Here is a 12308-nt window from a genome sequence, read left to right on the forward strand (position 1 = left end):
TTACCATATATGTTTTATGTTTATTTTACTAAAATACCTATTCAGGGTGCATACGAAAACTTTTGTTCATATAATTGACCGTTTGATCGTTATCATATGTTGCTGGGCTGGTGTTTTCCTCTACAGGTCGATCTCAACTGATTCTCGTGTAATTTCATGTGCAAGTTCGATAGTTATTTTTTGTTATTATTATTCAGTATATTTTTTTAATGGTGGAGCCATGAGGAACGAGGAACTATTTATTAATGTTATTGCAAAATTTAGAGACTTAGTCAGGGCACGTTGCTCGTAAAGACGTTGACCACAGGGGATAGGTTCTTAACTGGCGACTACGGGAAATAGAGCCTTGGAAATATCTCCTACAAGCTGTACTGATGGTCTGCTCAGGATCGCATAATAAAAGAACTAAAGACAGAAATTGAACGAGGATTCTTGTGATAGGTCTTTGAACCTGTAGAGAACAACTTTTAGCCTAGCTAAATTATGATGAATAGCGCAACCAAAGGAAAAAACCTATTGTTTTTCACCTGAACTTATACGAAACTAATGATCTGGCCGACTAGCCGACTAGTCGGCCGACTAATCGGCCATTCGAGCGCCGATTAGTCGGCTAGTCGGCCAAATCAATAGTCGGTACATCACTAATAGAGAGCCTTACATGCATGCCTTCGTTCTGTTATAGAGCGGCCTCCGTTGGACTTACGAAGAAAACTCTTGAATACAATCCAAACACTTTATTTACCCAAAATACACTGCACAAACTTACACACCAACTACTTAAACAATTTAGTATATTAGTAGATTTATATTTTTAGAGTAAATTACGAGTGACAATTTTTACTAGTATTCGAATTATCATATTTTTATAGTAATATTGTCGTGAATAAGGTGGTGGTGGTACTGGTGTTCAACGCGATCCTAGTATACAGGGTGTAATCGTTAAGTGTAGCCAGGCTATAATTCCGTAAATATAACAGATATCAGAAAACTTCAAATTGATATCGAAAGTGCGTTACCCAATGAGTAAAATTACATTAATAATATTTTTAAAATAAAAGCAGAAATATCCCAGACATTAACTTCAAACCCTCCCATACATTTAATACGACGACTCACCCCTCAAAGAACTTTGGTGTCGTAAGAGATAAAATGGCTTGAGATTCATTATTTGCGATAATAAACTGTAATAAAATAATAAAACTAACGTTTATGAAATAATAAATCTAACATTTATTTTTTAATTACATCGCAAAGTTCATTTAGAAATATTTAAGAGGGCCCGTCAATGTATCGCACAAGAAGGGCCTCATTTCGAGAAACTACTGTAAACAAAAAATGTACTTCCTTAAAAAATAAAAAGTAATATTTTATTACAGTTTATTATCGCAAATAATGAATCACAAGCAGTTTTGTCTCTTACGACACCGAAGTTCTTTGAGGGGTGAGTCGTCGTACTAAATGTATGGGAAGTTAATGTTTGGGATATTTCTGCTTTTATTTAAAAAATCTTGATTCACAATAAAAATAAAAAAAATTTACTTATTGGGTAACGCACTGTCGATATCAATTTGAAGTTTTCTGACATCTTTTATATTTACGGAATTATAGCCTGGCCATACTTAACGATTACACCCTGTAAGTATGTCATCTTGACACTTGAGTTATTGTCAAATGGAGCTGACAGCAGGGTGTCATCTATTGGGCATAAGCATGTCGAGCACTAGTAACCACCTTACTTCGCTTACATTTTATTTAGTATCACCGGGTAAGCAAAATAATTAGGAGTGTGGTAATAAGTAAATATAACAATAATTCGATCCGTACTGGAAGCAATATCCTATGTACTAGTGGACAATACGGATGATGAAACATAATTAAATTAAATCTAGTTAAATACTGACTGTATAATAACTGAACATCCATTGAATTTCTTTTTCATTGAATCACAATGTATTTGTTATCTTATACAATTATTTTGCTTAAGTAAAATGTTACGGCACGACCACTTCTTTAAAAGCATCATAGAAGGCAAGATAGAAGGAAAGAGAGGCAGGGGCAGACCAAGACGTAGCTATGTAGACCAAATAAAAGAAAAAGCTGGTGTCGTGTCGTATCAAGAGGTCAAGGCTATAGCTTATGAGAGGGAGAAATGGAAAATACTCCACCGACAAGAGGATACCTCTTAAATTGAAGAAGAAGAAGTAAAATGTTCATAAAAAAAAATTACATGACACCCCATCGAATAAAATCATCCACTACTCCTCGAGCCCTTTCTTTCATTCGCTCGTCACATTTAACATTTACATCAGCTAATTGGTTTTTACCTAATTCGGGTATTCCACCTTCGACTGCAAAAATAAAAGGCATTAGCATGACAAAGCTAAACAAACCAAAACCTATTAGTTCTCTATATAAATCTTCAAAATCTTCTCTAGGAAAAACAGAATTAACATCTATATTGAAATATTTCAGCATTTTCGTTATGGAATCAAAGTAAAGGTCCTTGAGGTGTTCCAGGTGATTTTTTCTAAACTCTTGGTCGGTGCCCAGAAAGATGAAGTAAAAAAAGTCTGTCAGAGGACAGCCGTAGTGTATAAACTGGTAGTCTACTGGTACCACGTCCGTGATTTCACCACCCTGAAAAAACAAGTGTAGGATTTGTATTATATGGACCAATTGTATCTAATGTGTAATGTAGTATGTAGGTAGTAATGTGCAAAAAAAAAATGTTTTACTTGAAGGGTTTCCTTTTACCTTCTAACCTAACACCATATTTTTATGGTTTAGGTTAGTTTCATTTTTGACTAAAATAAATTAAAGGTTTCTTTATTACATTAATTAATTACAATAATACAATACATAAGTAATCAATTTTCGACGTAACCTAATGTCATGGGCATAGTCCCCCGGACACAGGTCGCATTTCCCCGCGCTAAATAGCTAAACTCAGCCTTTGCACAAAATATGAGCCTGCTCATAGGTCACCAGACACCCCAAAATAAATGAAAATTAATAAAGAACTTACAATCTCTTTCATTAAAATATTGTTAGCCCTGTAGTCACAGTGTACTATTGTCCTTTTATATTTCTGATCATTATAGTACCTTTGTACATCATGCCATAACTTTTCAAGGAACGCAGTGAACCTTTCTCGTACATCATCATCCAAACATTCCGATATTACTTGTCCAGAATTTGTTATCAAACCCTTGAAGTCTTTGTTGAAATTATGAGGGACGGACAAAGATCTAATTTTGCTATTAAAATAATTTGGTTTCATCTTTTCTAAAGCAAACGATAGCCCGTGCAGTCTTCCCAATTGTTGAATGGACAACTCAGCAAACTTTAAGGAAATCACATCCATTCTGAATCCCGTCTTGTATCCTTTCTTTGATACATTTTCAAGAATTATAGCTTCAGGTATACTTTCTTGAAATGATTTAACAATATTGTACCGCTCTTTTGCAGGCACATCAGCTTCATCTTGCATTTCATCAATAACCACTGCTAAATCATTGTAAAAAAATACTTCTGTGTTGAAAATTTCAGTGACCGACAAAACACTTAGATTATCTCCAGGAATAATACATTTAACAAATATGTTTGTTTCTTTCTTGCCATCTTCTGTGTATCCTGTAACGTTGACTTCATACAATAATCCTAAATAATTACCACCGTCAGTAGATATGGCTTTAGTGCTCAGTTTATGATTTGTATATCCTTCTTTATTCACTATCTTTCTTATTGCTTCTGCAACTTTTACAGGAAGTTGATCGATATCCCCACAATTACAAGGTTTTACCTCCATTTCGATGTGAGTCCCAGGATATTCAGACAGCAAATGTTCATTTATAGGATAGAGTATACTGTTAAATATGTTTGTATTGTTCGAGTCATCGGATACGTTATTAGTACTTATTAGTGGAACAATGGTCGCAATATTAGCTCGGTAATCTACCGTAACTAGATACAATCAACATGTTTGTTAGGAAGTGCGTGTTTAAGACAATCAAATTGTCATTAATCAGACATGGCTAGTGTAGCCGCCGTGCAAGTCTGATTCTGGGCTAGCAGAATGACTATAGTGCAATTTTAGTTAGAAGAGTAAGATATCTGGCAAGGTATCTCTATGTATGTTGGATTGATTGACATACTTTAAACAAGAGCATATTTGTGAAGTAAATTAAAACCATAAACCGGACCCTACCCTGCTGACTCTTTTTGTATCGAAACAGAAAATCACATTTTACTTACCTACATTAAGCTTCGATAACTTTATTTTATTTTTGCTATATCTTAAACTCAATAGAAATAAAACTAAAATTCACTTTATTCATTTACAATACACCCCATCGAATAAAATCATCTACTATCCCTCTAGCCCTCTCATTCATTCTAGGATCAGTCTTAATACTAACTTCACCTTGGTAATCTTTATCCAGATCAGGCAACTCATTTTCAGTAGCAAAAATGAATGGCATAAGCTGAATAAAACATTGCAGACCGTAACCTAACGTCTCATTATACAAATTCTCAAAATCATCTCTAGGAAATACAGATTTAACGTCGATATCAAAATATTGAAGCATTTTTGTTAAAGAGTCGAAGTAAATGTCCTTGAGGTCTTCCAAGTGGTCTTTTCTGAACTGTTGGTCTGTACCAAGGAAAATGAGGAAGAAGAAGTCGAGAAGTGGACAGCCGTAGTGCATCAGCTGGTAATCCACTGGTATGATGTCAACGATTTCACCATCCTAAAAGTAAAAAGAAATATTAGAAAACCAGATAGCGCTCGGGAGACAGTGTGGAAGCGGATCTGCGTCAGCTTCAAGCCGATAATTGGCAAGAAACGGCGCAGGATCGCGAAAAGTGGCATGCTCTCGTTTCAGAGGCCAAGACCCTCTTTGGGTCGCTGAGCTATATTAGTTAGTTAGTTATCAGAAAACTAATTTAATAACGTTGTGAAAATATTTTAAATTGCGTAATTTCAAGTAAAAACGCTACTATTTAATTTAAAAACTGAAATAGATGTTATGCGAAAAAATATGTGACCTAATCTTCTAGTGCTTAGAACTGAAATCTTGTAAGTTTTCGGTTCCGGATTGATTGCAGTCTTAACTCATGAATTAAAATGTTAGTTAACTCATGAATACCAATACTATTTATAATTTATACGACTTATACACTTAAGTGTTAAAAATTGTTAAACTATTTACACTACCTACACTTACAAACTTAAAAACATTTAAATTTCTTACATAAATAAAAGTTATAAGCACTTACAATCTCTTTCAGCAATATATTGTTGGCCCTGTAGTCATTATGTATTAATGTTCTCTTGTATTTCTGATCTAAATAATATTCCTGACTTTTTACCCACAACTTTGGCAGAAATGCATTAAACCTCTTTTGGGCATCACCATCTAAACATGCAGAAAGTGCTTTTGAAGAATTTTTGAGTAAACCTTTAAAATCTTCGTTAAAATTATATGGGCAAGGTATTGTCTTGATGTTTTGATCAAAATAATCTGGGCGTTTATTTTCCAAAGCAAAAGACAACGCGTGCAGCTTCCCTAATTGTTTGACACACAGTTCTGCAAAATTTATAGGAAGCACGTCAAATCTGCTCAATGTTTTGTATTTTTTCTTTGCCAAATTGACCAGAATAATCGCTTCCGGTATACTTTCTTGAAATGACTTAGCGATATTGTATCTTTCTTTTATAGGTACATCAGCTTCATTCTGTATGTCATTAAGTACAACTGCTAAATCGTTGTAAAAGAATAATTCCATATTGAACATTCCAGTGACTGACACAGCTGTAAGACGATCTGCGGGGATAATCCCTTTAACAAATATATTTGTTACTTTCTCACCATCTTTAGTTACTCCAACAACATCAACCTCATACAGAGATCCAAAATAGTTACCACCACCAGTAGATATGGCTTTAGTTTTCAGTTTATAATTTGTGTAGCCTTCTTTTTTAATTATTTTCTTTATTGCTTCTTCAATTTTCTCTGGAAGAGGATCATTATTTTGATTTAATTTACTTTTACTGTTTTCGACTTTCATTGTGGTGTTAGTTTTACAAACTTCAAATAACAAATGATAAAAGATATCAAGTCATAGTTAAGAAAACATCTATTTGTTAAGGCCATCTCGTCATTGTGACAATGTTCGCTATATTTACCTGCTACTTTAACATTGATAACAAGATTAGGTAAGTACTACAATGTTGTGCAATTTGAGAGCATTGTATGATAGATAATTAGGATGATATACATAAAAGCTTTAGTAGTTAAATTAAACAACGTATCATTATAGATTGTTAGATTTTGTGATGAATTAATAACATATTGTGTATTATTATACCCAATTTCATCCATCATCGAAAAAAATCTATAATTCAAGGTCCTATATGTATTCTTTATAACATTTGATAAGTTCTCATTCTTCCATGTTCTTTAGAAGCCATTAGCGCTGTTTTAGATGGGTGGTCCTCGGCGTAGTATCATCTAATTCACAATCCGATTTTAAATTACCTCTTTAATAAAATAAAAGAAGTAAGATAATCTTGCTAAATTAGGGGCTTAATTATATAACAGTGTTATCTTATTTATTGTGATTCTTACAAACATCATAAAAGTCACATAATACGTTTGTTTTTCATTCGCGTTGCGTCGTTTATAGTACAGTCGCCATCAGATATATCGGAGCGGCCAAGGTGCTCACAAATATCTGAACACGGCTCTATTGTCAAGGCGTTAGAGTGCGTGTTCAGATTTTGTGAACACCTTGGCCGCTCCGATATATCTGATGGCGACTGTACCTACAGTAGGTACGATAAATAATTTAGATTTTCATTGAGAAAAACAGCAGGGAATCTTTAAAGATTTAATCACCACACCATCTAACTCGCACAACGATGGTTCCGTACCTTCAATTATCTTTTGCAACTATAAACAAGAAAGGTTCTGGTGCTGGCTCATGGATGGTGGAGTTGACTTTTAAATGATGATTTCAATGAAAAATATTTAATACTTAGCGTCCATTTGGATTTAATTTGTAATGTGTTTACGGTTAGTATTTTCCTCACGTTGGCGTGGTAAAACCGTTTATATTTCACTCAGTTATGTAACACTCGTGTCTTGAAATCCTCGCAATGCCCAAGATTTCGAAAGATTAGATGATATATTAAATTGCTGATACAGTTTGTTATGGTGCTACTTTACCGCCCTAGAGCGGGATTAAGGGCAATACGTGCCTATGGGCCCGATTCGGATTTAGAAATAGACATCTATTAGATATCTTTTAGACATCAAGATACGATAACGATATGGTAAGATCTAACCTGTCAAATTTGACATTTGTGCGATTCTGGAGATACTCTTGAACACAGGATTTCCACAGTCCACAGGACAGGACAGGATTTCCACAGGATATGACTTAGAGATCCAATTCACATCTAATAGATATCTTATTCCATCTAACGTAAAAGTGACATTGGTTGCCCGAATTGCGCTGCAAAAGAGAACTAGTTGATATCTAAACTATAACGTATCTAGAATGGATCTAGTACGTGTCGTCTCTTGTGAAAATCTCGAAGTTCGAATACAGCAGTATGTCAAGAAATTAAAGGCCCATATGTACTGTAAGCTCGAAAAGCGGCCAAGTTAAAGTGGGACTGGGCTGGTCATGTCTGCCGCATGCCGAAACTTATGGGCCAAGAAAACCACGGAGTGGGTGCCCTAAGAGTCGAACCGGAGATGCGGCAGACCTCGTCGGCGATGGCGGGATAACTTAGACTCCTTTTAGAGAGACTGGCCAGATGCAGCTCAAAATCGGGAAGAATGGAAGAAGAGGGGGGAGGCCTTTGCCCAGCAGTGGGACACAATGGGCTTGTAATAATAATAATGTACTGTAAAACGTTGTACAAAACACGTGCGAGAAAGTAATTCGCAACATACTTTTGTGTCGATTTTGTGACTTCCTTCGGTCGTGACTCGTGTTTCAATTTATCACCACTCGTTACGGATTTCCTAGTTTTCGCACTTGTATCGTAGTGTACTAATCTCTCCTCGTATGACCCAGTGTGCATTACAATTTACCTTCAGTTCGTTCCAATCCAGTGAGATCTTTTCTTTTGTGTCATTGCTTGCTCAAACAAACTAAATTCATCTCTATTTACTAATATGCAAAGGTTCAAACTAAAAAAAATAGAACAATTTTGTATGATAAGCCTCATAAGCCCCTGTATTTTTTGTGTAAGGCTATAAAATACCCCACGTTGTAGTGCCGCGCGCGACTCTGTGACAGTTCCTTCAAGTTTATTTTGATTGGACTTAATTTTAAAAAATAATTGAAGAAATATACAGGGTTTAAAGATAAGTCGGGCCCTGGAGGGAAACTACCTTAAATCCTTAATCTGGCTCATTTTACTTAAAGGAGACATTCCTTTATTTTTAAAAAGAAACAAAACTGCATTCAAAATATTTTTCATTTTTTCTTTAATTTGGCTTGTCAAAAAAAATCTTGAGTACTAAATATTAGATTTTATGGATATTTTGTACGACAGACGAGTGTAAGACCTAATGTTTCTTGGAGAAATGTTATCATTAACATTAACTATATCGACTAGTAGAATAAAATTGCGAGTTTTTATTTTTTGGAATTTTTAGTCGGTTCGAGTCCCGGGCGAGGCAAGCGAGTTTTATAAATTCTTTGAATGCAGTTTTGTTTCTTTTTAAAAATAAAGGAATGTCTCCTTTAAGTAAAATGAGCCAGCTTAAGGATTTAAGGTAGTTTCCCTCCAGGGCCCGACTTATCTTTCCACACTGTATGCTTGTTACATTTCTAAATAAATAAATGTGCTAAACTTCCAAAAAGCGTGTACAAACTTTATACGTGATAGCTACCTACTCCATGTAAAAGTGTACTGTTATAGGGGCGACCATTCCACGCGCAAGGTGTAATTATTAATGATATAATGATATTGACTATAATGATTATAAATATGTACCTAATCATGCAATGGAAAATTTAATTTTAGTTTTACTGCGTCGTGTTTTGTGCAACAATAGGTGCATTAAAATGATAATAATTTTAATTGCGTTTTAACTTTTATTTTCTTGATAGGTCATATCAGTATTTGCACGTGCATAGTACATTAACAAACTGTATCAGCAATTTAATATATCATCTAATCTTTCGAAATCTTGGGCATTGCGAGGATTTCAAGACACGAGTGTTACATAACTGAGTGAAATATAAACGGTTTTACCACGCCAACGTGAGGAAAATACTAACCGTAAACACATTACAAATTAAATCCAAATGGACGCTAAGTATTAAATATTTTTCATTGAAATCATCATTTAAAAGTCAACTCCACCATCCATGAGCCAGCACCAGAACCTTTCTTGTTTATAGTTGCAAAAGATAATTGAAGGTACGGAACCATCGTTGTGCGAGTTAGATGGTGTGGTGATTAAATCTTTAAAGATTCCCTGCTGTTTTTCTCAATGAAAATCTAAATTATTTATCGTACCTACTGTAGGTACAGTCGCCATCAGATATATCGGAGCGGCCAAGGTGCTCACAAATATCTGAACACGGCTCTATTGTCAAGGCGTTAGAGTGCGTGTTCAGATTTTGTGAACACCTTGGCCGCTCCGATATATCTGATGGCGACTGTACCTACAGTAGGTACGATAAATAATTTAGATTTTCATTGAGAAAAACAGCAGGGAATCTTTAAAGATTTAATCACCACACCATCTAACTCGCACAACGATGGTTCCGTAACTTCAATTATCTTTTGCAACTATAAACAAGAAAGGTTCTGGTGCTGGCTCATGGATGGTGGAGTTGACTTTTAAATAATGATTTCAATGATAAATATTTAATACTTAGCGTCCATTTGGATTTAATTTGTAATGTGTTTACGGTTAGTATTTTCCTCACGTTGTTGGCGTGGTAAAACCGTTTATGTTTCACTCAGTTATGTAACACTCGTGTCTTGAAATCCTCGCAATGCCCAAGATTTCGAAAGATTAGATGATATATTAAATTGCTGATACAGTTTGTTAATGTACTATACACGTGCAAATACTTATATGACCTATCAAGAAAATAAAAGTTAAAACGCAATTAAAATTATTAGCATTTTAATGCACCTATTGTTGCACAAAACACGACGCAGTAAAACTAAAATTAAATTTTCCATTGCATGATTAGGTACATATTTATAATCATTATAGTCAATATCATTATATCATTAATAATTACACCTTGCGCGTGGAATGGTCGCCCCTATAACAGTACACTTTTACATGGAGTAGGTAGCTATCACGTATAAAGTTTGTACACGCTTTTTGGAAGTTTAGCACATTTATTTATTTAGAAATGTAACTGTTTTGTTTCTTTATAAAAATAAAGGAATGTCTCCTTTAAGTAAAATGAGCCAGATTAAGGATTTAAGGTAGTTTCCCTCCAGGGCCCGACTTATCTTTCCACCCTGTATATTTCTTCAATTATTTTTTTAAAATTAAGTCCAATCAAAATAAACTTGAAGGAACTGTCACAGAGTCGCGCGCGGCACAACAACGTGGGGTATTTTAGAGCCTTACACAAAAATACAGGAGCTTATGAGGCTTATCATACAAAATTGTTCTATTTTTAGTTTGAACCTTTGCATATTAGTAAATAGAGATGAATTTAGTTTGTTTGAGCAAGCAATGACACAAAAGAAAAGATCTCACTGGATTGGAACGAACTGAAGGTAAATTGTAATGCACACTGGGTCATACGAGGAGAGATTAGTACACTACGATACAAGTGCGAAAACTAGGAAATCCGTAACGAGTGGTGATAAATTGAAACACGAGTCACGACCGAAGGAAGTCACAAAATCGACACAAAAGTATGTTGCGAATTACTTTCTCGCACGTGTTTTGTACAACGTTTTACAGTACATTATTATTATTACGAGCCCATTGTGTCCCACTGCTGGGCAAAGGCCTCCCCCCTCTTCTTCCATTCTTCCCGATTTTGAGCTGCATCTGGCCAGTCTCTCTAAAAGGAGTCTAAGTTATCCCGCCATCGCCGACGAGGTCTGCCGCATCTCCGGTTCGACTCTTAGGGCACCCACTCCGTGGTTTTCTTGGCCCATAAGTCATTCGGCATGCGGCAGACATGACCAGCCCAGTCCCACTTTAACTTGGCCGCTTTTCGAGCTTACAGTACATAATGGGCCTTTAATTTCTTGACATACTGCTGTATTCGAACTTCGAGATTTTCACAAGAGACGACTCGTACTAGATCCATTCTAGATACGTTATAGTTTAGATATCAACTAGTTCTCTTTTGCAGCGCAATTCGGGCAACCAATGTCACTTTTACGTTAGATAGAATAAGATATCTATTAGATGTGAATTGGATCTCTAAGTCATATCCTGTGGAAATCCTGTCCTGTCCTGTAGACTGTGGAAATCCTGTGTTCAAGAGTATCTCCAGAATCGCACAAATGTCAAATTTGACAGGTTAGATCTTACCATATCGTTATCGTATGTTGATGTCTAAAAGATATCTAATAGATGTCTATTTCTAAATCCGAATCGGGCCCATAGGCACGTATTGCCCTTAATCCCACCTGAGGGCGGTAAAGTAGCACCATATGTACTGTAGAATCTATTTCGTTGTTATGATATCATTAGTTTTTATTGTCTCAATGAGTCAAGATCAACAAAATAATACACGTTCGTGGTTCAACCAATCAATCTTACCAAGTCACGCCATCACAGGAATTGTTAATTTTCCCAATTGAATCCCGTGCCCTTTTAAATCATCTTGTGTAATTTGTGCCCTCTGAGTATGTGTTTAATAGTTTTAAACTTGATACACATTCCTGACATTCCAATGTAATTGCTAGGTACAGTCAGCATTAAATATATTATAGCTGCAAAAGTGGTCAAATAGTTCGTTACATCATATATTTAGTACTGTACATGTACAAGCCAGCAAATGTACTAGGATGATATGTAGGTATGTTGAGTTTTAAAAGAAATTCTTGTCAAATTGGATAGATAAATAGCAAATCACAATAAATTAGCCATTGGACAAAAAAAATATGGAAATGGCCGAAAACGAATCTTCGACCAAAACACGTTTCGACCGATAACTGCCAAAACCGTGTCTGAAACTTGGGCCGGACTCTACTAAAATACAGTTTCAGCGCGGCCGAAATATTTTGGCCGAAACCAAACCTTGGGTCCGAATTCGAAACCGCAACTTCGGTCGGACATCGGATA

The 12308-nt window shown here is 35.4% G+C and overlaps 3 protein-coding genes across 3 annotated transcripts in view; 1 reads left to right on the plus strand and 2 right to left on the minus strand.

Moving 5' to 3' along the window:
* LOC134668629 (uncharacterized) overlaps positions 1-12308 on the plus strand; it is a 347587-nt gene that overhangs the window by 46113 nt on the left and 289166 nt on the right. The gene's annotated exons all lie outside the window — the stretch shown is intronic.
* Positions 720-3857, minus strand: LOC134668713 (uncharacterized). The gene is made up of 2 exons (XM_063526155.1): positions 3026-3857; positions 720-2637 (listed from the first exon to the last, which is right to left on the minus strand). The coding sequence occupies exons 1-2, from the start codon at positions 3806-3808 to the stop codon at positions 2224-2226; spliced, it is 1197 nt and encodes a 398-aa protein (XP_063382225.1). The 5' UTR covers positions 3809-3857; the 3' UTR covers positions 720-2223.
* LOC134668711 (uncharacterized) lies at positions 3722-6576 on the minus strand. The gene is made up of 2 exons (XM_063526152.1): positions 5281-6576; positions 3722-4751 (listed from the first exon to the last, which is right to left on the minus strand). Exons 1-2 carry the CDS (start codon positions 6070-6072, stop codon positions 4338-4340), a joined length of 1206 nt encoding a protein of 401 aa, XP_063382222.1. The 5' UTR covers positions 6073-6576; the 3' UTR covers positions 3722-4337.

This window comes from Cydia fagiglandana, chromosome 11 (assembly GCF_963556715.1).
Source record: "Cydia fagiglandana chromosome 11, ilCydFagi1.1, whole genome shotgun sequence".
NCBI lineage: Eukaryota > Metazoa > Arthropoda > Insecta > Lepidoptera > Tortricidae > Cydia > Cydia fagiglandana.

Coding starts and splice junctions, on each gene's coding strand:
- LOC134668711 (XM_063526152.1), bottom strand. CDS start 6,072: ATGAAAGTCGAAAACAGTAAAAGTAAATTAAATCAAAATAATGATCCT. Junction 4,752..5,280: donor ATATATTGCTGAAAGAGATT/GTAAGTGCTTAT, acceptor TTTTACTTTTAG/GATGGTGAAATCGTTGACAT.
- LOC134668713 (XM_063526155.1), bottom strand. CDS start 3,808: ATGGAGGTAAAACCTTGTAATTGTGGGGATATCGATCAACTTCCTGTA. Junction 2,638..3,025: donor ATATTTTAATGAAAGAGATT/GTAAGTTCTTTA, acceptor TTGTTTTTTCAG/GGTGGTGAAATCACGGACGT.